Consider the following 25581-nt stretch of genomic DNA (forward strand, 5'->3'; position numbering starts at 1 on the left):
CATAAATACATTTCTTTAAGACGTCAGTAGAAGGTTCACTTTTGGAAAGATCGACAAAGCAAAGCTAAAAGATAGGTCTAATTTGCTTTTGTCCACTGTCAACTGACTATTTTGTTCCGTGTTCTGGCTGAACAGCTACGGGAAAACTAAGCCTCTGCTCTGTACCAGCAAATAAGAATCAGAGGTCAAAAATGTCATCTATGAAAACCGCTTAAAAAATAAACAGGATGTTTACATGAAGAGTGCCAGTGTAGGGGGAACAGACGACTGGGAGAGGAAGATAAGCTACTGTGGTGGAGCCAGTAGTGGGCCCTGTTCAGGCCTGTCAATAGAGATGGCTACAACCCAACGGCTGTATACTTCAATTATCTTACACTGGCTAATGGTCTAGTGTGGAACCTGCCTCTCTTGGCCTTACTTTCACCCCCTCCAAGTGGAAATAATTCCCCTGAAAAAGGGCCTGTTGACAGCGGAAGCGAACAAGTACAGGCTCTTTAAAGAAGTGCATTTTAACTAACCAGAAAGAGGGTGTACTTGATTTTCATGCTATTCCGAGAATAATCATTCCATCTGAGGAAGTATGTTGATCACCGATCAGTAGCACCCATCTGCTTTTGTTTGCTGTAACACTCTGACACAAACATCACACACTGGCACATTGCCAAGCTGCAACTCATGACTACTTACTATGATACCATCAGCTCTGCCACGACCTAGGGAGGAGACAAAAAGCCATAAAACTGAATGAAGTGTCATGAAAAATGTGGTATTCCAGAACATGCATTTTCCCAACAGAAAAGGGAAAATCACACTGCTGCTACAGTACCTCACAGTCCAACCGATGTCCATAAAAACAGGATCTACGAGAGATAGTCAGCCATTCTTGGAGGAGAAGGGAACTTTTGTTTTTTTAACACCCAAATCTCTCTTTTTGATGTAAATGGGTTCTTATAAACTGGGTGGTTTGAGCTCTGAATGCTAATTGGCTGACAGACGTGGTATATCAGACCGTATACCATGGGGATGACAAAACATTTATTTTTACAGCTCTAATTACATTGGTAATCAGTTTATAATAGCAATCAGGCACCTCAGGGGTTTGTGATATATGGCCAATATACTGCGTTGCGTCGTGCATAAGAACACCCTTTAGCTGTTGTATATTGGCCATATACACCACACACCTCTGGCCTAATTGCTTAATTATAGAAGGATCCAGACACTTTTTTTGTGATTTCACTAGATTTTGATTAACGTACCCACAACCAGCGATTAATTTCCTCATCCTCGTTGTGTAGTATATGTGGATTTTGTTGTGCGCTTGGGGTTATTGGCTTGCTGGAAGATCCACTTGTGGCCAAGTTTCAGCTTCCTGGCAGAGGCAACCAAATTTTTGGCAAAAATATCCTGGTAGTGGGTAAAATGTATGATGCCGTTGACCGTTCTCATTTAGACGCCAAACCCACCAATGGTGTGCGTGGCAAAATATATTTATTTTCATGACCAAAGCACCGGTTCCAATCCAAGTGCCAATGCCGTTTAGCAAACTCAAGGCATTTACATTTGTTGGATGACATGAAAATAAGCTCTTTGACCAGGAACACCAGTGGTGGGTTTGGCGTCCAAATTAATTAAATTGTTGCCAGTAATACAGTTACAGTCATGACCCCTGTTGATAACACGAACACACTTAACCAGCTCCGGTCGGGCGAGTTAATTGTTCAGAGCTAAATGTTTTTTCATTTGAGTCTGAAAATAGCTAGCAAGCTAGCCAACATTAGCCAGTTAGCTTGGGTGCTTGACTGTCATTGTGAGGTCAGAACACTCAGATCAACCCTACTCGTCGACCAGAACGTCCAGTGTGCGCTCTGAACTCTGAGAGTGAAAGAAACGGTTTGAATTTCAAAACAAAAAACCTGACAACGCTCTGAAATGCCCAGAGAGCGAACAAGCCAGAGATACACTGCCGATTTCACAGGTTTTCCTACTTAAAAAATATGTAGAGGTCTGTAATTTTTATCATAGGTACACTTCAACTGTGAGAGACGGACTCTAAAACAAAAATCCAGAAAATCACATTGTATGATTTTTAATTAATGTCATGCAATAAAATGCAAATGAATAAGTATTTGATCACCTATCAACCAGTAAGAATTTCAGCTCTCACAGATCTGTTAATTGTTCTTTAAGAAACCCTCCTGTTCTCCACTCATTACCTGTATTAACTGCACCTGTTTCAACTCGTTACCTGTATAAAAGACACCTGTCCACACACTCAATCAAACAGTCTCCAACCTCTCCACAATGGCCAAGACCAGAGAGCTGTGTAAGGACATCAGGGGTAAAATTGTAGACCTGCTGGGATGGGCTACAGGACAATAGTCAAGCAGCTTGGTGAGAAGGCAACAACTGTTGGCACAATTATTAGAAAATGGAACAGTTCAAGATGACGGTCAATCACCCTCGGTCTGGGGCTCCATGCAAGATCTCACCTCATGGGGCATCAATGATCATGAGGAAGGTGAGGGATCAGCCCAGAACTACATGGCAGGACCTGGTCAATGACCTGAAGAGAGCTGGGACCACAGTCTCAAAGAAAACCATTAGTAACACACTACGCCGTCATGGATTAAAATCCTGCAGCGCACGCAAGGTCCCCCTGCTCAAGCCAGCACATGTCCAGGCCTGTCTGACATCTGCCAGTGACCATCTAGATGATCCAGAGGAGGAATGGGAGAAGGCCATGTGGTCTGATGAGACAAAAATATATATTTTTGGTCTAAACTCCACTCGCCGTGTTTGGAGGAAGAAGAAGGATGAGTACAACCCCAAGAACACCATCCCAACCGTGAAGCATGGAGGTGGAAACATCATTCTTTGGGGATGCTTTTCTGCAAAGGGGACAGGACGACTGCACCGTATTGAGGGGAGGATGGATGGGGCCATGTATCGCAAGATCTTGGCCAACAACCTCCTTCCCTCAGTAAGAGCATTGAAGATGGGTCGTGGCTGGGTCTTTCAGCATGACAACGACCCGAAACACACATCCAGGGCAACTAAGGAGTGGCTCCGTAAGAAGCATCTCAAGGTCCTGGAGTGGCCTAGCCAGTCTCCAGACCTGAACCCAATAGAAAATCTTTGGAGGGAGCTGAAAGTCCGTATTGCCCAGCGACAGCCCCGAAACCTGAAGGATCTGGAGGTCTGTATGGAGGAGTGGGCCAAAATCCCTGCTGCAGTGTGTACAAACCTGGTCAAGAACTACAGGAAATGTATGAATTCTGTAATGGCAAACAAAGGTTTCTGTAACAAATATTAAGTTCTGCTTTTCGGATGTATCAAATACTTATGTCATGCAATAAAATGCAAATTAATTACTTAAAAATAATACAATGTGATTTTCTGGATTTTTGTTTTAGATTCCGTCTCTCACAGTTGAAGTATACCTATGATAAAAATTAGACCTCTACATGCTTTGTAAGTAGGACAACCTGCAAAATCGTCAGTGTATCAAATACTTGTTCTCCCCACTGTACAAACAAACAACACACTTCGGGTAGAACGAGTTGACGATGTAATAAGACTATAAAACGTTAAGGTTTTATTCTATTCAATACCTTTTCCAAGTGGAAATAGGATATTCCAATTTTCTGATTTGACTGGTGTTGATGTGAATGGGTTTCAGCTATAGGAACAGGACTTTGGTGACTAACATCAGTAAGTTGGACTCATCCTATTGATTATGCTGGGTACGGGACGTTGGGAACTGATGAGCACTAACATGGAAACTCTTAATTTAATGACACACCATGCAAGGATGAGATTGTGATTGTCATTCATTTGAATGGTTAACGGCTGATACATGGATTACAGCACTCAGGTCATAAACTAATGCAGTCCTGTCAGAAACATGCAGCCCTTTTCCCATCAGTTACATTGATGAGTAGACCCCCTTAACCCTGTATTCAGAATACACACACACACACACACACACACACACACACACACACACACACACACACACACACACACACACACACACACACACACCTGTGTCCTGACAGCTGAGTGATTAGGGCCCCAGAGGGCCAGGTCTTTTTTTGGCCCTTGACATCGACCCCTGAATCCAACCCACGTATACCATCCATTGAACAACCACAATTAGGTAGGCAGGGCTCGCCGTGGAACAAACAAGCTCAGTGGAGCAGAGGTGCTACTCTCCTCTAACAAGGCTCATATGGCTTTAATAGGTGCCTTTCAATTAATAAGTGATGGAGCCCTGGTGTGAGGCAGGTTCCTCCACTTCCTCCTCACATCAAGACTTTGCAGCCAATAAGAGGAGGACTGAGGCCTGGTGATGTCCTCGTCACATGTGCCTGGTGTCTCTTAGGAAGGAAACATAAAAGTGTCTGTCCCTTTTCCGTGACAATGTTTGTTTGATGAGACTGATAAAGGCTGCATGTTTCGATATCTTTGGGGATGATGGGTAGAGAGAGATGACTGGGTTGCAGTAGCTAGTGTGTTTTGTATTCTCATATGCACACACACACAAACTTTCTCACATTCGCACTGTCATCGACCACAGAGGCAGAGGTGCCTGAGCACGGCTGTGTGTTGATGTCACCAGTGGTTTCCGAGTCGTTGCAGATCAACTAGCACAGAGTGGCTTAATGGACACCAGATAAGACCACTTCACAGGCTTTAACTCCATCAGCATGGGGCTTTGTTTGCTACCCAATTAACACAGTTTTTGTTCTTTTATGCAAAAAGGAACTGGGGAATAATGATTTTAGAGGAGAACAAAAGAAAACTCGATATCTTATTAGAATGTTTTATTTATTTATATAAACAAATGTATTAGTTTGAACTGAGTAGAGTCCTCAGTCAAGAAGATAAAGCGTATTGAAATAACGCCTTTTAAATAATGAATCCAAGTCTTTAATATACAGTCTCTCCAAAACTAATTTCTACATGTTTTCACCTTCTGGTCTATGCCTTCTTTGTTTGGGGGTTGTACAATGTCTGTTTATACAGCATATTCTGCCTCCACTTTAAAAAACCCTCTAACAGATGTAACACAACCAACAAGAAATACAAGATCAAACTGCTCTTTGAGATTCTAAGGGGGCAGGGCTTTGTGCAACATCTCCAAATATGGTGAAATTGCTTCGGGCCCAGGAGCAAATTGGGCAAGCTACTGTAGAACCACACAGGGTCATGGGTCAAACTCATATTATTGTCTGTCTGATAGCTTTCTAGGAGAGGCGGTTTCACCGGGTCACATGTACTCTCTGTGACTCAGACTGCCGTTGGAATAAGCTGCTGCACGTACATGGGACATTTCACAAGAGCCTAGTCACAAACGCACGTGGACTTGTGACTGACAACACCTCACTTCTAATTTCAGTTACCAATGCCAGCCTGCTAATAATATCCAGAGTTGTTTATGCTTATCATATCCTATGGTTTTCAGTCCATCATTTGGTCATCCACGTCATTGAGGTCTAGCAGGAAGCAACACATTATGAAAAGGTAGTCAAATGGTTTTCATCTGAATCACATGTGAGCTCTGAGCTGCCTGGTCATTATGGGATGCATCTAATAATCACCACACATTACTCATCACACCGGATTAAATCTACTAAATAACTCAGTATTGTTCAGTCATGCAATATTCTTATACTTTATAGCACTGTCAGCAATAAAACAAGTATTATTAAATACTTGTATTATACTAATGTATGAGATAACTAATATGATCAAGAGATTGTCTGAAAAAATAGATGGAGAAGGTCCAGGGTGGAGCTAGACACGAGACAAGACGACAAAAGACGAGACAAGACAAAATGAAACGAGACGAGGGACACTTGAAAGAGACTGAACCCAACAAGAAGAAAGGGGGCGGTCCTCTCACACTGACTGACATTCTCACCACCAGACAAAAAACCTCAAGAGCTGAATTTCCTGTTAGTGTATATCCACAGTATTAACTCTAAATCACCTGCTCCTACTCATGACTTAATTTTGTTAAGCCCAAAGCATTAATATGTAAAGCACAGTACTGGTGAGAGGCTAGTTAGGAGATTTGAAAGATTATACAGTACTGTAGTTTTCGTGTGAACTGTATTAGGCACATACTATATGTTCAATTCAACAGGCCACCACTCCCAGCCTGTCAATATGTCTGACTTAACGTTCATTAGACGTTGCCTTTGAAGAGTTTTGAACACTTGGGGCTGACATTACTTTGTTCCCACAGTGCAGGTGTTTGTCGTCAAGCATTTTTAAATACCAGATACGGAATTAGCCACATTATCTTTTTGCTTCTTTAACTGGAGCACTGAGACTATTGTGGACTCAAGTCCCTGGGTCCAAACTATATAGCTAACATAATGGTCCCTTTCACGTATTGCCATCTGTTGAATGTGGTGTGGTGTGCGCCGATGTGTAAATGCAAGAAGACCCCAGACTTCACCTGTGCTGAGAAGCCATGTGTTCTTCAATAAAATAAACCCTCTGGGTACATCATTCTAGCCTGACAGTCAGTCTAGTCACAGTCATGGCTATAGCAACGTCACTGACAAACAACCAACCACGTCAGAGAAACTTAAAATAAGTTTCCCACCACTTCTAAGACCCAGCACAGCTCGTGTTAACAAGGGTGACTCAAAACCAGTACCAAGACAGGAAGAAGGAGCAGTGTTAAATTGAAACTGGCCTCAAACATAAGCAGAAATGTGTGTATGGGTGCTGACAATGACACATGCAACATCTGGGAGAAATAGGCGAGAGGGAAAAATGGTGCATTACCGCCTGCGCTTCTGCACAATGTCAATGGGCCGGTTGACTGCGCAAGGGGATCCACAGATATTCCCATTCCGCACTTTGAACGACCGGTCCGAGGAGGGGGCCAGGAGTACACAGTTTGTTGGCAAACTCATATTTCTTCCCCCTTTTTTTCTCTGCTCTTTCTACTTCTGCTTTTCTTTGTTTCCTTCCTCTTTTGACAGCTGTGGTTCTCTTGCCACTCTCCTTTCTCGCAACCCTGTTGCTTTCTTCATGCCGCACCTGGCTCCCATTGCCGCTCAAATGAATGATATGTCAAACAGAGAGGACCGAAGACGGCGCAACAAGAAAAGCCAAAACGGCAAGAGAATCTGTGAGAAAGGCTTTGAGGAAAATCCTCCTTGGTATTTCCCGCCAACATTCCTCCTGTCAAAAACATTAAAAACTCCTCCTCTTTTAAAGCTGCTGTGTTTTTTCAAAAAGTCAAAACATTTCTACTGGGGGACATCGTCATACGTGGTTGTGAGAGGGAAAAAAATGTCCTTTTCTTGGATAAGATTGTCACCCAGTGCATATTCAACAGTTGGCTTGCAACGCCAGAGTTGTGGGTTCGATTCCCACGTGGGACCAGCTTGAAAAATGTATGTACTCACTCTGGATAATAAAGTCTGCTAAATGACTAAATGTAGAAGCATCAGTTAAGCTCTCTGTGTGAAACCTCCAAGATGGAATTCCTTTTCTATCAGGATGCAGGTGAAAATGAAACTCAATGTCTTCCTCTCCTCTGCATTTTCTAAACCCTGTCTTCCACCACCAAGTCCCAGCTCCCTCTGACAACTGTCGCTATCGCAATACGCATGGACACTCTCGAAAACCCAATAGGTGCGTTTGTGTGCAAGTCTTGCTATATAATGTGTCTTGTGTGTCTGTGTGAGGGATCCCTTCCTGAGCATGTGTGTGTTTGTGTGTGGACCAGTTGAACTGTGAGGTCAGAAAACAGGGGCGGTCTCAGAGGCAGCATGGCTCCTGCCCTTTCAGAGTGTCTCCAAGTTTAACTCTTTAAACGCTCTCTGCATTTTAAGAGTTAAACTTGACATTGCTTAGACCCCCCCCCCCAAAACAAATGCAAGAGAGAAAAAGAGAGTGTGACAGTAACACATTGTAGCGCGTCACAATAAAACTGAGAACAGTTTCTACTAAGAAAAGCCTAAATTTAAAACAATGATTGGTTGAGATTAGTATTATGGGGTGTGGTACTACTTGGCTGGAGCTGGCACCCATATATCAGCCCTCACAGGGTAAGATCGCTCACTCCTGTTTTAGCATGTTTGCTCAGTGACAGCTCACATAGCAACATGCCTTGATCCGAGACTAGCCACTCTCTAAATGTCCTCTGCCCAGAGCCAAAGCCCAGATCAATAAGGTCTAAGGAAGCCGTGGACTGAAACGGCCCATGAGCTCACAGAGCATCCCTGATGAAATCAGGGGTAAATATTTGTCCACTGAGGAAGATGGCACAGAGCCCGGGTCGACGTGTTGGCAGACATGTGGGAGGGGAAGGGTAAAGGGGAGCCTTTTGAACATCAAGGACGTTACCCACAGAGAGGTAGGTGAGGAGGACCACGAGGCCATAAGGGGGAAGAAGGGGATTGGTGGGGGTGTTACAACATTTCCTGTACCCCGTATTGGCTGTACCATTCATAGGCCCCACACACGCCTCAAAAACACAAGGGTTTTTACAATGAGAGGATGCATTCTGTCAAAGAAAGAAAGAAAAATACTTCCTGAGAGCACTCACATAACCCAACGTGAAAACAGGTTTAAAAAAAATGAAAAATACATAAGTTGGAGTATAGTCGTTACTTTCTCCCCTTCAGTCACAGCAGCAGGGTTATGTCCATAAGGCATCAAACAGAAGAAAACTGACAGGGTGACACTAGCTGGTCATGTCCACGCTCATTTTCAGTGCCTAATGAGGAAAACAAACACAGGTAAATGACCTCTAAACCCTCTCTGGGAACTTCCAATGCAAAATGTTTTCTATCGTTTTCCGTACAGTGTCTCATGAACGCAACCCAGGTAAATGAACTCTGACCCTCTCTGGGAACAAGGATAACATGAATCTGTCACACACACCAATGACAGGCATACTGCAATTAAAATATACTGAACAAAAATATAAATACAACATGTAAAGTGTAGGTCCCATGTTTCATGAGTTGAATAAAAGACCCCAGAAATGTTCCATATGCACAAAAAGCTTATTTCTCTCAAAATGTTGTGCACAAATTTGTTTACATCCCTTTTGGTGAGCATTTCTCATTTTCCAAGATAATCAATTTCTCTGACAGGCATGGCACATCAAGAAGCTGATTAAACAGCATGATCATTACACCTTGTGCTAGGGACAATTTAAAAAAGCCACTTTAAAACATGCAGTTTTTTCACACAACACCACAGATGTTTTGAGGGAGCGTGCAGTTGGTATGCTGACTGCAGGAATGTCCACCAGAGCTGTTGCCAGAGAATTTAATGTTAACTTCTCTACCATCAGCAGCCTCCATAAGTCATTTTAGGGAATTTGGCAGTATGTCTAAACTGTGGGTTTGCACAATCAAAGAATTTAGGCACAAATTATCAGAAAGCATCTCAGGGAAGCTCATCTGGTTGCTCGTCATCCTCACCAGAGTCTTGACATGACTGCAGTTCAGCCGTCACAGTGGACTTCAGTGGGCAAATGCTCACTTTCAATGGCCACTGGCACGCTGGAGAAATGTGCTCTTCATAGATTAATACCGGTTTCAACTGTACCGGGCAGATGGCAGACAGTGTGTATGGCATCGTTTGGGCGAGCTACGGACAACGAACATCTGCAGTTTATCGATGGCAATTTCAATGCACAGAGATACCGTGATGAGATCCTGAGGCCCATCGTCGTGCCATTCATCTGCCGCCATCACCTCATGTTTCAACACAATTTCTGGAAGCTGAAAATGTTCCAGTTCTTCCATGGCCTGCATACTCACCACACATTTCACCTATTGAGCATGTTTGGGATGTTTATATTTTTGTTCAGTGTAGAATTGCCCTGTCTGCAATCGCACTGGTGATAGCAGCCATCTTGGGAAGACCGGGGGAGAATGTTACAATAAAAAAACAAGTGCAGAGCGGAGTATCTCACCCCAAAAAAGTTTCAAAGCTAATACCATAAAGCCCTACAGGGTTCAACTCAACAATCAAATCTGGACAGGGTTTAATTAAATTCAATCATCTCTGGATTGACTGAATTAAAATGGAATTGGTCCCAACACTGAAGTCCTGACAGCACTGAGGGTAATACTATTCCAGTTAGGAGGACTGTTAAAGGCATCTTAATGATCTGGACAATCTATGACAGACAAGGGCATACATACTGTACATCGGACCCTCGGATCATTGCGCAACATGCCTGACAAACGTGCTGGGTCATGAAAAAGACGGCGGGCTGGGTGGCTTAGGCACTAAGAATATGCCTCAGTACCATGCTGCATTCCCCTCCCCCATGAGCAACCATATCCAGAGCAGAGTGTTCCCCACAGCACTGTCCCCCTCTGGGGCCTGGCTGGAGTGTGAAGTTTGAAATGTTTTATGACAAAGACAAATTATTAAAGGCTTATCATTTGCACTTATCTTCTTCCACTGATGGTGAACACAGCTCTATTTGGTACTGCATCACTGACTTTCTAACACCCTCACATGGCGATCAATTCATAATTCTAACATTGCACCTAAATAGGAAATGTGTAAACTATTTCAATTATGTTGTAAGAAAAGCATATTATCATTCTCAGAGATGTGGTTCATTTTAGAGAGTAAAGATAAAGTTAATCCACTATTTGTTAGTTCCCCAAACGTAAGAAACTGTAAATGTTTCCAAAACCATTTCTGTTGAGTAGCCGACGGCAAAAGTTTTAAAACCATACATGTCGTCTAAAAAGCTAATGACTCTTTCCATACACAAGTATATGTTACAGATCTATAGCAGAGTGGCAAATGTAAACACTCAGTTGAATTGATGGTATTCCCCTGAGATTCTGCCTTTCAAAACATCTCAAAACCTCCTTGGAATTGACTGAACAAATTTGTTAATGTGAAACGTGAACCAAGAGGCTTTATCCAGTAGATGTCACTTCATACTGCGATACTAAACCAAAACAATATTCAATCCACACCAACCATCTCATAACCTCCTCCTGACTCACTATTCGTTCCCCTTCTGAAACATGAAAACTAAAGATTAATATAATATACAAAATAATAAGAGCAATATGTAAGAGTCACCCTTTTGCCAGATATCAAGCCCAGTCCTTCAATTGGAAGGCCTTGAGATGTGGTTACATTAAGGATGTATGACCAGCTACTACAAGGGACAGATACAGCACGCAGCAGAACACAAATGAGTCCCAAATGACTGAATCTCCTACAGTCGGGCATGAAGGAATTAATAGGATTTTGGGAAGAGGGTGATGGGGAAGGGCAGTCATGCTGAAAAAATGGAGCTGGAGTAGTGACGCACATGAGCCTCTGTTGCAGCCGCCCTGGCGGGGTCTGGGAACTATTCCAGGCTCGGGGGCTTTATTTTAGAGGAACAAACCAGAGCTGTTGTGTCATTGTTGCCATGCTTATCATTCCAGTTCTTTGGGCTGCTTGTGTCTTATTCAGGAGGCACCAACAGGAACTTTTAATGTGGCATTTCAAAGGTGTTTTGCTACATTATACTAGGGCTGGGGCAAAACCAGTATCGCGATACTCATTAGTATTGAGGCAAGGAAACAAAACACGAAACAAATTTAGCTTCTTTAGAAGAACAGCCATACTGTTGCAAAAAAACATGTTATAATCCAGAGTCAAATATATTTATTTTCCGAGCTATAGCACACGATATTTTACATACAATAGGTTGAATTTGGTCTGCTTCGAGATTTCATTTTTGCCATGGAAAAAATATTACGATAATGTTATCGTCACAGCCTTACATTTTCTCTCTTTGTGGCACACTAGATTTGAAGTGGCTGTTAGAAACATGCCTGGCTTGATCGAGATATGACAATTCTCTGGTCTAACAGTAATCTCAGTCTGGAGACTCGAGTGCCCAGTAACTTCTGACTGACTTGCTTTGTGTACCTCTCAGTGTGGCAGAAGTCAGCAGATCAGACGAAGCATAAAGAGGAAAGAATAAATGTGGCCAGATTTTCACAATAGAGACACAGTTTTTACAAAGCAAGAAATGTTACATTTTAGTCATTTAGCAGACGCTCTCATCCAGAGTGACTTACAATAGTGAGTGGATATATTTTCTTGCTGGTCCCCCATGAGAATCAACCCACATCCCTGGCATTGCAAGCACCGTGCTCTACCAACTGAGCCACACCAACCCAATCCCAAAAAACTGCCCATCTGAACTCGAGGGCAGACTAATCTAGTCAGGCCTCGTGGTGGTGGGGTCTCTGATCAATGGGTGAGTCACTGGTGACCCCGGCCAACTGTTAACCTGGTGAAGCTAATACCACATTGTGCCACCCATCCCAGTTGGGTGAAAGCACACACAGTATACGAATATAAACCAGTGTGGAGGGTGGCTCTATAGGACTATCATGTGGCTATTCACACACTCACTCGGACCCACACACAAATCACACACCCACACAGTGTTCCACTAGAGTGACTCCCTCCACCCCCTCCCAGTTGTGACATCAGCAGAAAGGGATGGTGTTATCGATCCTATTCTCCTTTCCCACAGACAGCACAGTGTACAGAGCAGGCAGAGTACACACACACACACACACCAGTACACACACACACACCAGTGCGCGCACTTACACAAGTACACGTGCACACACAAGTACGCGTGCACACACACGCAAACATTTACCCAGACAAGTATTTAAACAAAAAACATGACATACACCATGCATTCACAGACAAGCTCACACAGACAGACACATCTGATCTCCAGTCCACACACAGCCCAGTCTGTTCACACTGCAACACCATCCACACAACACTTTTCTGTGTAGCACAGTTTCTTAATTGTGTACAAGCAATTTTTGGATCTGTGTTGAAACGTATCTATAGCAGAACAGCAATGATCAAACGCTTGAATACATTTACAGAACTTCTGACCATTTTATTGCCTTAATACTGGACATGCATATCTTAGACCACCTTTTGCATAACCTTAAATACAAATAGTATCAGTGAATAGAAAATTCACTGTTGTTTTTCATCAGAAGAGAAGTGTACAATTGATTTCACTGTTTCTGTCACTCAGTAAAACCTAATGCACCCCAGCAGTGTCATACCATGTACAACATATGGAAAGATCAAGGCAACAGGGAGGGTCTATTCTCATGATTTTGTACAATATTGCAGATATGCAGAGAATAAAGTTGTGTTACCTCTAAGTCATCATCTTCAACATTGTGACCTAATACAGCTTTGCTTTGGACTGATATCAGTTGTGTTCCTCCTTTTTAATTCACCGTCCCTTATTTATATTGTGGATTGAGTTACTTCACCAATGGAAAGTCTACAAAACATTGAGAAAACCTTTGAATTGAATACAGCATGGAATTGGATTGTGATGATACTGATGAATGAACGCAGCCCACCTTTTTTAAATATATGTTATTTTAATATTTGGTGTATGAAATTGTTTGGTGCATAAAAGGAGAGTAATTGCCCATAATGCTGCACCTTTGGACAGTACTTCTAATATTGACAATCACGATTTAGTAACTGCAAAGAAAATATATTGATCTACTGGGATTTTTTAGTTTTGAGAAGGCATTTATGTATTTACAGATGAAGTGAGAAGTTTACATACACCTTAGTCAAATACATTTAAACTGAGTTTTTCACAATTCCTGACATTTGATCCTAGTAAAAATTATCTGTCTTAGGTCAGTTAGGATCACCACTTTATTTTAAGAATGTGAAATGTCAGAATAATAGTAGAGGGAATTATTTATTTCAGCTTTTATTTCTTTCATCACATTCCCAGTGGGTCAGAAGTTTACATGCACTCAATTAGTATTTGGTAGCACTGCCTTTAAATTGTTTAACTTGGTTCAAACGTTTCGGGTAGCCTTCAACAAGCTTCCCACAATAAGTTGGGTGAATTCTGTCACATCCCTCCTGACAAAGCTGGTGTAACTGAGTCAGATTTCTGGGCCTCCTTGCTCGCACACGTTTTTAGTTCTGCCCACAAATGTTCTATAGGTTTGAGGTCAGGGCTTTGTGATGGCCACTCCAATACCTTGACTTTGTTGTCCTTAAGCCACGTTGCCACAATTTTGGAAGTATGCTTGGGGTCATTGTCCATTTGGAAGACCCATTTGCGACCAAGCTTTAACTTCCTGACTGATGTCTTGAGATGTTGCTTCAATATATCCACATAATTTCCCTTTCTCATGATGCCATCTATTTTGTGAAGTGCACCAGTCCCTCCTGCAGCAAAGCACCCCCACAGCATGCTGCCACGTAGTCTGGCTTTTTCATGCCGGTTTTGGAGCAGTGGCTTCTTCCTTGCTGAGTGACCTTTCAGGTTATGTCGATATAGGACTCGTTTTACTGTGGATATAGATACTTTGTACCTGTTTCCTCCAGCATCTTCACAAGTTCCTTTGCTGTTGTTCTGCACTTTTCGCACCAAAGTATGTTCATCTCTAACAGAACGAGTCTCCTTCCTGAGCGGTATGACGGCTGCATGGTCCCATTGTGTTTATACTTGCGTACTAATGTTTGTACAGATGAACGTGGTACCTTCAGTCATTTGGAAATTGTGGAGGTCTACAAAAATGTTTTTCTGAGGTCTTGGCTGATTTTTTTGGATTTGCCCATAATGTCAAGCAAAGAGGCACTGAGTTTGAAGGCAGGCACAGGTATAAAATCAAATCAAATCAAATCGAATCAAAAGGTACACCTCCAATTGACTCAAATAATTTCAATAAGCCTATCAGAAGCTTCTAAAGCCATGACATCATTCTCTGGAAATGTCCAATCTGTGTAAAGGCACAGTCAACTCAGTGTATGTAAACTTCTGACTCACTGGAATTGTGATACAGTGAATTATAAGTGAAATAATCTTTCTGTAAACAATTGTTTGAAAAATTACTTGTGTCATGCACAAATTAGATGGCCTAAACGACTTCCCAAAACTATAGTTTGTGAACAAGAAATTTGTGGAGTGGTTGAAAAACGAGTTTTAATGACTCCAACCTAAGTATATGTAAACTTCTGACTTCAACTGTTATGTTTTCTTGTATTTATGTTTTGAGAAGGCAACTACATTTTGAAAACACATTTACTGTTTTGCAAAAAGCCACAGAGTTCTATATCTTGTGATCTATGTTTTGGAAATCAACAAAATTGTTCAAAAAAATGCTTGTACGCGATTGAGAAAAATTGCAAAACAAAAAAACAAATAAAAAACAGTAATTTCTGAAACGGAACATGTTACAATAAATGCAGTTGCTCCATTTAACCCCCCAAAACAGGAAGTCCACTGGGCAAAAGTGTGTCTGTTTGAAAAACTAATTTGCTTCCTCAAACTAAAAGCTGTTGGATAAACTTCTGTAAAGTAATTGTACTACTGTGCAGTCATGTTGTACATGAACCAGAAGGACACAAACACATTTCGCTGCACCTAACCTGCTGTATATGACAATAACAAAAAAAATATGTTTAGTCTGAAACCACAACTGCTTGGATTGAGTGCAAAAAACAAAGGTCATATAAAAACGTAAAAAAAGACTCAAGATAATCACGTACCCCATACAAGATCCAGTCCTACATACATACCCTAAGCATGAGTGTCTCCGACCGTGGCTGCTTGGGCCACAGCCAAACAGGCTCCCTTTCCTTGGAAATCGGTGATCTTTGTTCATTGTGGGTCAAAGCTTCTGGCTGCTACAGTATGACTTGCTGGGCTGACAACAAGAAGAGAGGCTCCACACACCCACAACAGCTGTGAGATGAGGTGGAGCTCAGATGGAGCTCATTCTCTCCGAAGGGCTCTCCTGCCAGGGCTGCAGCCACCCCATGCTGCTACTCCCTGGGAAGACCCAGGGAGTGGTGGGTGGGTAGGTGGGTGTCCCCGGACCAGCCCCCCAATCACAGGTGTGCTGCCCTTTGGGCAGGGAGAGCCAGGTGGAGGGGAAGAAAGGATGCAAGCCCTTCTGACGCACCAGGATACTGGGGTAACTGTAGGTCATGAGAAGGGGAGAGGCTGGGGAGAAGCAGAAAATAAAGGAGTCCCAAGTGCTGTAGGCTACGCAAGTCTCAACAAGACCAGCGGTCTTCAGTCAGTGCCCCAGATAGCCATCTTGAATAGCTGTATTAGCATTCCATTTTGAGGTTGTCTCTTCTGTTGTCCAAACTCCAGAGACGGACTCTTAAATAGAACTGCTGTAGAAAGTCCTTGAAAGATAAAAATGTCAGCTCTTAAAACAAAGTCTCTCACATTCCCTCTCTGTCTTTCCATCTGTCTCTACAGAAAGTGGAAATCCTCCATGATCCAGTAACCTTCAGCAATGTGAGAAAGAGAAGGGAATGAGGAACGAGTGAGGAGGGCAGAGCAAGCGTTGACCTCTCTCCGCAGTGTGGGAGAGCTTCCTCCGTCCCCAGAGGTGCTAGCTGTGGGGGCTGCAACCAAGGCCCATACAAGTCCCCACAACCGTTTTCAGCTTTTCAGGAGCATATCAACAGTAAAAGTGAAAGAGACTGAAAACAAAACCTTTCAGTAAAGAAGGAATTCGATTCAAGAAACTGCGGCAGCGTTGGCATCTTCTGAGGAAAGGAAAATCCAAGACTTCATTGAGTATGCCAGAAGCAGATGGTAAAGTTGGAGATGGTTGCAAAATGGTCAAAGTATAACTTGCACACCTACTGTATTAAAAAGGCACATGGAGAAAATGTTTATAGTGAATAGAAAACTCCAGTAAAACTCCAGGTCGCTCTCTATCACGCACTCTCTCCTGGCAGCCCTAGCCTAGTTAAGGCCGACATGTGGGATCGACATGCCTCCCAATGTGGCTTCCTTCCCCCTACAGCTAAGTAATGACATGGTGCATTGTTGGATTCCACGAATAAGGGGTAGCAGGGGGTGAGGGTGCACTCATATGTACTCAGGTGGAGTTTCTAGGTGCACACAGAGACAACACACACACACACACACACACAGAGAGAGAGAGAGACAGAGAGAGACAACACACACTGAAACACACACATGAAAAGCATACGTAGAGTCTGCACCCAGGGATAAAAACAGCGATGAAAACATCAGGAGGTTTTCAAGCCCTGTAGTTAGGAAATACAAAAAACTGGCTTATTTCTCAGGAAACCTCTACCCACAACATACGCAATGTCACTCTTGCACAAAGCCAGTCCACCAACATGTGTACATTGATGAGACTGTAATTGAGACAGACTTTTTTTTACATTGTGCCACAAACAGGCCAGGGCTGGAATAAAAGCCCGCAAAGCATGTTGGCTCTGATCGTTCTCACGCTACAGTAGCTACAGATGCTCAATAAAATGACACAGTAATCATCATCCACCCTGGATTGGGCTGACAAAGGCTAATGCCCCTGAGCCTTGTACGATACAAAACCTCTGTCTCAACAACAAGACAACCTACTCCCTGACCTCACCTTTTTCCTAGACACTACACACCTTACAGGTGGCTAGAGTCAAAGGTCAAAGACTCCAGCCACCCAAGTCATAGACCGTTCTCTCTGCTACCGCACGTTAAGCAGTACCGGAGCGCCTTGTCTGGGACCAAAAGGCACCTGAACAGCAACCCCAAGCCATAAACATGCTGAACAGTTAATCAAATTGCTACCTGGACTATTTACATTGACACCCTTCATTATTTATTTATTTATCTTAAATTGTTTTGAACTGACTCTCTTGCACTGGCTATATGTACACTCACTATACTCTACCCACACACTCACACATACTACACTGACACGCCAACACACACACGTTGCTGCTACTCTGTTTATTATATATGTATATATATGTATTGTATATGACTGCCTTGATGTGCTGGACCCCAGGAAGACAGCAGCCAATGGGGATCCTTAATAAATACAAATACGCACATGTATATAATGTATTACCTTTAATTATCTCGTACCCCTGCACATTGACGTGGTACTGGTACTTCTTGTACATAGCCTCGTTATTGTTTTTAGAGTGTTACTATTTCCTTTTTTATTTAGCAAATATTTGTTTTACTTTTTAACTCTGTACAGATGGGAATGGGCTCGTAAGTAAGCATTTCACTGTAAAGTCTACCCCTTTTGTAATTGGCGCATGTGACCAATAACATTTTATTTGAGTGTTAAATGACAGTGTTTGATCGCCCAGGTTAGACATTTTCATTGACAACAATCTCCCAATGGATCACATCTACCTCTGTGCAGGTGATTGGGGGATAAGGAGCGAGATCTCACTTCTAATGAGATGGGTCGTTAAAAAGTTCAGCAGGGAATGTTTGGTTTAATTGGCCTCCCAACAGCTTTGTGGCCCTGCAAGAACATCTCTAACCGATTCTGTGGATAGGGAGTACAAAATACATGTTCTTTTTGGAAATAAACTGTAGCCAACTCTCCTGTAATGTTTAAAATATGGTGTGTATGTTCTCTGGCAGTTCACTATCGAGCTCATTCCTATCCACTGCATCTGGGCAGGATACAAAAAACATCATATCGGTAGGCTACGGGTACATATAATACAACACAGACCAGAGGCTCAATTCTAAAATAAGAATTTGACAATTAAGTGACCCTTATCAGGAGTGGACTGGGGGTGTCCTGGAGTGTGTCAAAGTGCGTCAGATTGTGCTCCCTCCCCTGCATGGTCCTGGGTCAGACCCAACCCATTATAGACCCCTTAGGCCCTCATCAAACAGCCTCATGAAAGCATGAAAACACACCAAAACATGTGCTCATCGATCTGTCACTCAGCTGCAGCGTGGAAACAGTCTGAGTGGGACAGAGAGTGGGGAGGTCTGTAGGCTTGGCTGGAGCTGATACAGAAAAGAACATGGGAGGCTAGATATTAAAATCAGGGGACCAGACAGAACACACACCATACATTTTTCTATAAAGGCCTGTTTGTCTTCCATGCCTGTTAGTCAATGGTAACCAGGGCAGTCTTATGTTATGGAGTTTTCCACATTAGTCCATGTTTGGTTATAATGAACCTAGTTTGTTTATCAACCCCCTCTGTATGATTAATTGCTCCAGACAAAGGGGGACTAAGTGCATCAAAGAGGTGTGTGTGCAGTCCTCTTGCTAGGTCTGAGTCTATGAGTCTGTCACAGCAAGTGCAAGGTGTGTGTCGTCTGGTCACTGTGAGTGTGACAGCAAACTGAATGAATATGTGCAAAATCTGTAAAACTCTTGACAGACGAGAACGGACAAATCTGGGAAGGACAACCAACTAGAAAAGGTGTAGGCCTACAGAGTAGTAAGAAGCCTCTTTTGTGAAAATTAAGACGTCATCATTACATGGATTTACGTCAGAAAATAAAACACCATAAACGACTTTGCAGGTGTGTTCTGTATCAGAGGTATGCAATACAAAGGCAGCCATCATAACTACAGTACAACATAAATCAGCCCTATCGCGTAAAGACTGCAGCTACTGTACTTCTGGTGAATATCTGGCCAGCGCAGGATAATCTAAAGTCCTCTAGACAACTGCATCTCATCTGAAGTACTTTCTCTTCAAGTTTTATTAGTCGTTTGTACAGGATATACATGGTATACATCTTCCAACCAAATGCTTCCTTGCAGGTTCCTTCTCGACAATGCAACAATAAGAAATAAAGAAAAGAATACGAGCATAAACTAAATCTTGAGCGGCAACCGCAGAAAGTGCTCGGCTGCCAACACATACCTTTATGATGCATCCCTCTTGAGTTTATCTTCTGCGAGGCTTCACAGTTCACACTCCCTGCACTGTCAGAGACTTTATTTATCTTCTTTGACGTTGATACCAGCCTCTAGCTTTTGTGCGTGTATCATCTGCTTAATGCCAATTTTCCTGACACACAAATGTAGTCAGTTTTCCTGCCCTTGTTGCTTGAACGTGCACCTTGATTTCAAGTCAAGGTTTCAAGCCAAATACTGTGCTATGACATCTCAAGGTTTTGTATGGGGTCTTGTGGCAATATCATTTTAAAAAAAACAATTGTGCCTTCCTGTATTATACTTATGCTAAAAAATAAGATATTGTATTCTATTGAACCATTTACATTATGTTTCTATTCTTAAATTTTCTTATTGTTGTTGTATTGTCGAGAAGGAACATGCAAGTAAGCATTTAGTTGGACGTTGTATACCATGTGTATCCTGTACATATCAAATCAAATGTTATTTGTCACATGCGCCGAATACAACAGTGAAATGCTTACTTACAAGCCCTCAACCAACAATGCATTAAGAAGTTAATAAATCTTTTTTTTTAAAGATGTGTTAAGTAAAAAAATTGAAAATAAAAGTAACAAATGATTAACAGTAAAATAACAAGCGAGGCTATATACAGGGGCTACCGGTAAAGAGTCAATGTACGGGGGCACGGTTAGTCGAGGTAATTACGGTAATATGTACATGTAGGTAGAGTTAAAGTGACTATGTATAGATTATAAAGAGTAGCAGCAGCATAAAGAGGGGTCTGGGTAGCCATTTGATTAGCTGATCAGGAGTCTTATGGCTTGGAGATAGAAGCTTTTAAGAAACCTCTTGGACCTAGACTTGGCGCTCCGGTACCGCTTGCCGTGCAGTAGCAGATAGAACAGTTTATGACTAGGGTGGCTGGAGTCTGACAATTTTTAGGACCTTCCTCTGACACCACCTGGTATAGAGGTCCTGGATGACAGGAAGCTTGGCTCCAGTGATGTACTGGGCCGTACGCGCTACCCTCTGTAGTGCCTTGTGGTCGGCGGCCGAGCAGTTATCATACCAGGCAGTGATGCAACCAGACAGGATGCTCTCGATGGTCCAGCTGTAGAACCTTTTGAGGATCTGAGGACCCATGCCAAATCTGTTCAGTCTCGCAAGGGGGAATAGGCTTTGTCGTGCCCTCTTCACAACTGTCTTGGTGTGCTTGGACCATGATAGTTTGTTGGTGATGTGGACACCAAGGAACTTGAAGCTCTCAACCTGTTCCACTACAGCCCCGTCTATGAGTTTTATATGACTAATTAAACTTTAAACTTGATGGCGTGGTAGGCCCCTCTGTGTAATGAACCTAAACTGGGTTGTTAATCCTGGCAAGGAAGCACAGATCATTCCCTTTTACTTTGACTCCCTACTTTTATGGATTGCAACAACAACAACAAAATTCTAAACCCTGATGTGGGTTAGGGTTAGGTTCAGCAAACCCAGACCTAATCTTAACCTCAGCCGTTAGGGGTTAAACCCTAAAACTGACCTTGGATCAGCTCTTAGAGGCAACTTAAATGGATTACTTCAGGATTTTGGCAATGAGGCCATTCATCTACTTCCCCAGTCTGATGAACTTGTGGATACCATTTGTATGTCTCTGTGTCCAGTATGAAAGAAGCTAGAGGTACAGTGCCTTCAGAAAGTATTCACACCCCTTGCCTTTTTCCCAAAACATTTGTGTTGGACTGAATTAAAAATGGATCAAATTAAGATTTTTTGTCACTGGCCTACACACAATACCCCATAATGTGAAAGTGGCAATGTTGTTCAACATTTTCACAAATTAATAAAATATACATAATAAGTTGCATGGACTCTCTGTGCAATAATAGATTGAACTCGTTGGCCTGAACGCCAAGCATCACATCTGGAGGAAACCTGGCACCATCCCTACAGTGAAGCATGGTGGTGGCAGCATCATACTGTGAGGATGTTTTGCAGCGGCAGGGACTGGGAGACTAGTCAGGATCGAGGAAAAAAATGAACGGTCCATTCATTATAGAGAGATCCTTGATGAAAACCTGCTCCAGAGCACTCAGGACCTCAGACTGGGGCGAAGGTTCACCTTGTAACTGGACAACAACCCTAAGCACACAGCGAAGACAACGCGGGAGTGGCTTTGGGACAAGTATCTGAATGTCCTTGAGTGGCCCAGCCAGAGCCTGGACTTGAACCCGATTAAACATCTCTGGAGGCCCCGTGCAGCGACGCTCCCCATCCAACCTGACAGAGTTTGAGAGGATCTGCAGAGACGAATCAAATCTAAATTTAATTTGTCACATACACATGGTTAGCAGATGTTAATGCGAGTGTAGCAAAATGCTTGTGCTTCTAGTTCCGACCATGCAGTAATATCTAACAAGTAATCCAACAATTTCACAACAACTACCTTTTACACACAAGTGTAAAGGAATGAATAAGAATATGTACATGAAAATATATGGATGAGCGATGGCCGAACGGCATAGGCAAGATGCAGTAGACGGTATAGAGTACAGTATATAGACATATGAGATGAGTAATGTAGGATATGTAAAACATTATATAAAGTGGCATCGTTTAAAGTGGCTAGTGAGACATTTATTCCATCCAATTTTCTTAATGGTTAAAGTGGCTCGAGATTTAAGTTAGTATGTTGGCAGCAGCCACTCAATGTTAGTGATGGCTGTTTAACAGTCTGATGGCCTTGAGATAGAAGCTGTTTTTCAGTCTCTCGGTCCCAGCTTTGATGCACCTGTACTGACCTCGCCTTCTGGATGATAGCGGTGTGAACCGGCAGGTGATGTGTACGCTTTTGGAACTTTCCACCTTCTCCACTACTGTCCCGTCAATGTGGATAGGGGGCTGCTCCCTCTGCTGTTTCCTGAAGTCCATGATCATCTCCTTAGTTTTGTTGACGTTGAGTGTGAGGTTATTTTCCTGACACCACACTCTGAGTGCCCTCACCTCCTCCCTGTAGGCCGTCTCGTCGTTGTTGGTAATCAAGCCTACCACTGTAGTGTCGTCTGCAAACTTGATGATTGAGTTGGAGGCATGCATGGCCACGCAGTCATTGGGGAACAGGGAGTACAGGAGAGGGCTGAGAAAGCACCCTTGTGGTGCCCAGGTGTTGAGGATCAGCGGGGTGGAGATGTTTCCTATCCTTACCACCTGGGGGCCGCACGTCAGGAAGTCCAGGACCCAGTTTCACAGGGCGGGATCGAGACCCAGGGTCTCGAGCTTAATGACGAGTTTGGAGGGTACTATGGTGTAGTATTCAGACGGGAGAATGGGAGAAATGGTTGTGGCAGCATGGGAGAAACTCTGCAAATAAAAGGTGTGCCAAGATTGTAGTATCATACCCAAGAAGACTCAAGGCTGTAATCGCTGCCAAAGGTGCTTCAACAAAGTAAAGTGTCTGAATACTTCAGTGATATAATTGTGTTTTTTTTTCATAAATTTGCTACAATTTCTAAAAACCTCTTTTTGCTATGTCATTATGGGGTATTGTCTGTAGATTGATGAGTGGGGAAAAAAACTATTTAATCCATTTTAGAATAAGGCTGGAACATAACAAAAGTATCAAAATGTGGAAAAAGTCAAGGGGTCTGAATACTTTCCGAATGCACTGTAAGTCTGCTTAAAAATCGATGACCTGAAAATGGCTGTCTAGCAATGATCAACATCCAATTTGACAGAGCTTAAATACTTTTTAAAAGATTAAATGGACAAATGTTGCACAATCCAGGTGTGGAACACTCTTAGAGAATTTACCAGAAAGACTGGGTGTATTAGCTAAGGGGGTTGAATACTTATGTAATGAAAATAGTGTTTTGTTTTTCATGATTGTTTTTACAAATGTTTTTTTATTTTTTATCCACTTTGACAGAGTATTTTGTGAAGATCATTGACAAAAATGTACAATTTAATCCCACTTCATATCACAACAAAATGGGGAAAAAGTAAAGCAGTGTGAATACTTTCTGAAGGCACTGCAGTTTCGTGAGCCAATGCTAACTAGCGTTAGCGCAATGAAGTCTAGGGGTACTAGCATGCCAGAATCCTGAAGTACCCCTTTATACCAGGCTGATAAAGAAAACAAACTACACTGCTCAAAAAAATAATGGGAACACTTAAACAACACAATGTAACTCCAAGTCAATCACACTTCTGTGAAATCAAACTGTCCACTTAGGAAGCAACACTGATTGACGATAAATTTCACATGCTGTTGTGCAAATGGAATAGACAACAGGTGGAAATTATAGGCAATTAGCAAGACACCCCCAATAAAGGAGTGGTTCTGCAGGTGATAATCACAGACCACTTCTCAGTTCCTATGCTTCCTGGCTGATGTTTTGGTCACTTTTGAATGCTGGCGGTGCTTTCACTCCAGTGGTAGCATGAGACGGAGTCTACAACCCACACAAGTGGCTCAGGTAGTGCAGCTCATCCAGGATGGGACATCAATGCGAGCTGTGGCAAGAAGGTTTGCTGTGTCTGTCCGCGTAGTGTCCAGAGCATGGAGGCACTACCAGGAGACAGGCCAGTACATCAGGAGACGTGGAGGAGGCCGTAGGAGGGCAACAACCCAGCAGCAGGACCGCTACCTCCGCCTTTGTGCAAGGAGGAGCAGGAGGAGTACTGCCAGAGCCCTGCAAAATGACCTCCAGCAGGCCACAAATGTGCATGTGTCTGTTCAAACGGTCAGAAACAGACTCCATGAGGGTGATAAATGAGGGCCCGACGTCCACACGTGGGGGTTGAGCTTACAGCCAAACACCGTGCAGGATGTTTGGCATTTGCCAGAGAACACAAAGATTGGCAATTTGCCACTGGCGCCCTGTGCTCTTCACAGATGAAAGCAGGTTCACACTGAGCACATGTGACAGACATGACAGTCTGGAGACGCCGTGGAGAACGTTCTGCTGCCTGCAACATCCTCCAGCATGACCGGTTTGGCGGTGGGTCAATCATGGTGTGGGGTGGCATTTCTTTGGGGGGCCTCCATGTGCTCGCCAGAGGTAGCCTGACTGCCATTAGGTACCGAGATGAGCTCCTCAGACTCCTTGTGAGACCATATGCTGGTGCGGTTGGCCCTAGGTTCCTTATAATGCAAGACAATGCTAGACCTCATGTGGCTGGAGTGTGTCAGCAGTTCCTATAAGAGGAAGGCATTGATGCTATGGACTGGCCCGCCCGTTCCCCAGACCTGAATCCAATTGAGCACATCTGGGACATCATGTCTCGCTCCATCCACCAACGCCACGTTGCACCACAGAATGTCCAGGAGTTGGCGGATGCTGTAGTCCAGGTGTGGGAGGAGATCCCTCAGGAGACCATCCACCACCTCATCAGGAGCATGCTCAGGCGTTGTAGGGAGGTCATACAGGCACGTGGAGGCCACACACACTACTGAGCCTCATTTTGACTTGTTTTAAGGACATTACATCAAAGTTGGATCAGCCTGTAGTGTGTTTTTCCACTTGAATTTTGAGTGTAACTCCAAATCCAGACCTCCATGGGTTGATAAATTTGATTTCCATTGATAATTTGTGTGATTTTGTTGTCAGCACATTCAACTATGTAAAGAAAAAAGTATTTAATAAGAATATTTCATTCATTCAGATCTAGGATGTGTTATTTTAGTGTTCCCTTTATTTTTTTGAGCACCACACCCTACTATGTTTTTTTTCTCTTTATATCTAAATCAAAATTAACCAGTTAAATTTAGACACAAATATAATATTTGTTTTGTATAAAAATTCAAAAATTCAATAATGTAAGAAAATATGCAAATGTTGACAATATGCATGTG

General features: G+C 42.9%; 1 protein-coding gene across 8 annotated transcripts in view; it reads right to left on the minus strand.

Annotated features, from left to right (window-relative positions):
* Window positions 1–25581, minus strand: part of LOC118401467 (cAMP-specific 3',5'-cyclic phosphodiesterase 4C-like) — a 124306-nt gene that overhangs the window by 37542 nt on the left and 61183 nt on the right. Inside the window, exon 1 of one of the 8 annotated variants that reach the window (XM_035798995.2) lies at window positions 15625–15981. The exons of 6 other annotated variants lie outside the window; for them this stretch is intronic. In XM_035798995.2, the coding sequence (XP_035654888.1) occupies window positions 15625–15710 (86 nt within the window). In that variant the 5' untranslated portion in view covers window positions 15711–15981. Of the gene's footprint in view, window positions 1–6807; window positions 7724–15624; window positions 15982–25581 lie in introns of those variants that run through there. One more of the 8 variants, XM_035798994.2, reaches the window with a different exon arrangement.

Source organism: Oncorhynchus keta, chromosome 22, assembly GCF_023373465.1.
Source record: "Oncorhynchus keta strain PuntledgeMale-10-30-2019 chromosome 22, Oket_V2, whole genome shotgun sequence".
Classification (NCBI taxonomy): domain Eukaryota; kingdom Metazoa; phylum Chordata; class Actinopteri; order Salmoniformes; family Salmonidae; genus Oncorhynchus; species Oncorhynchus keta.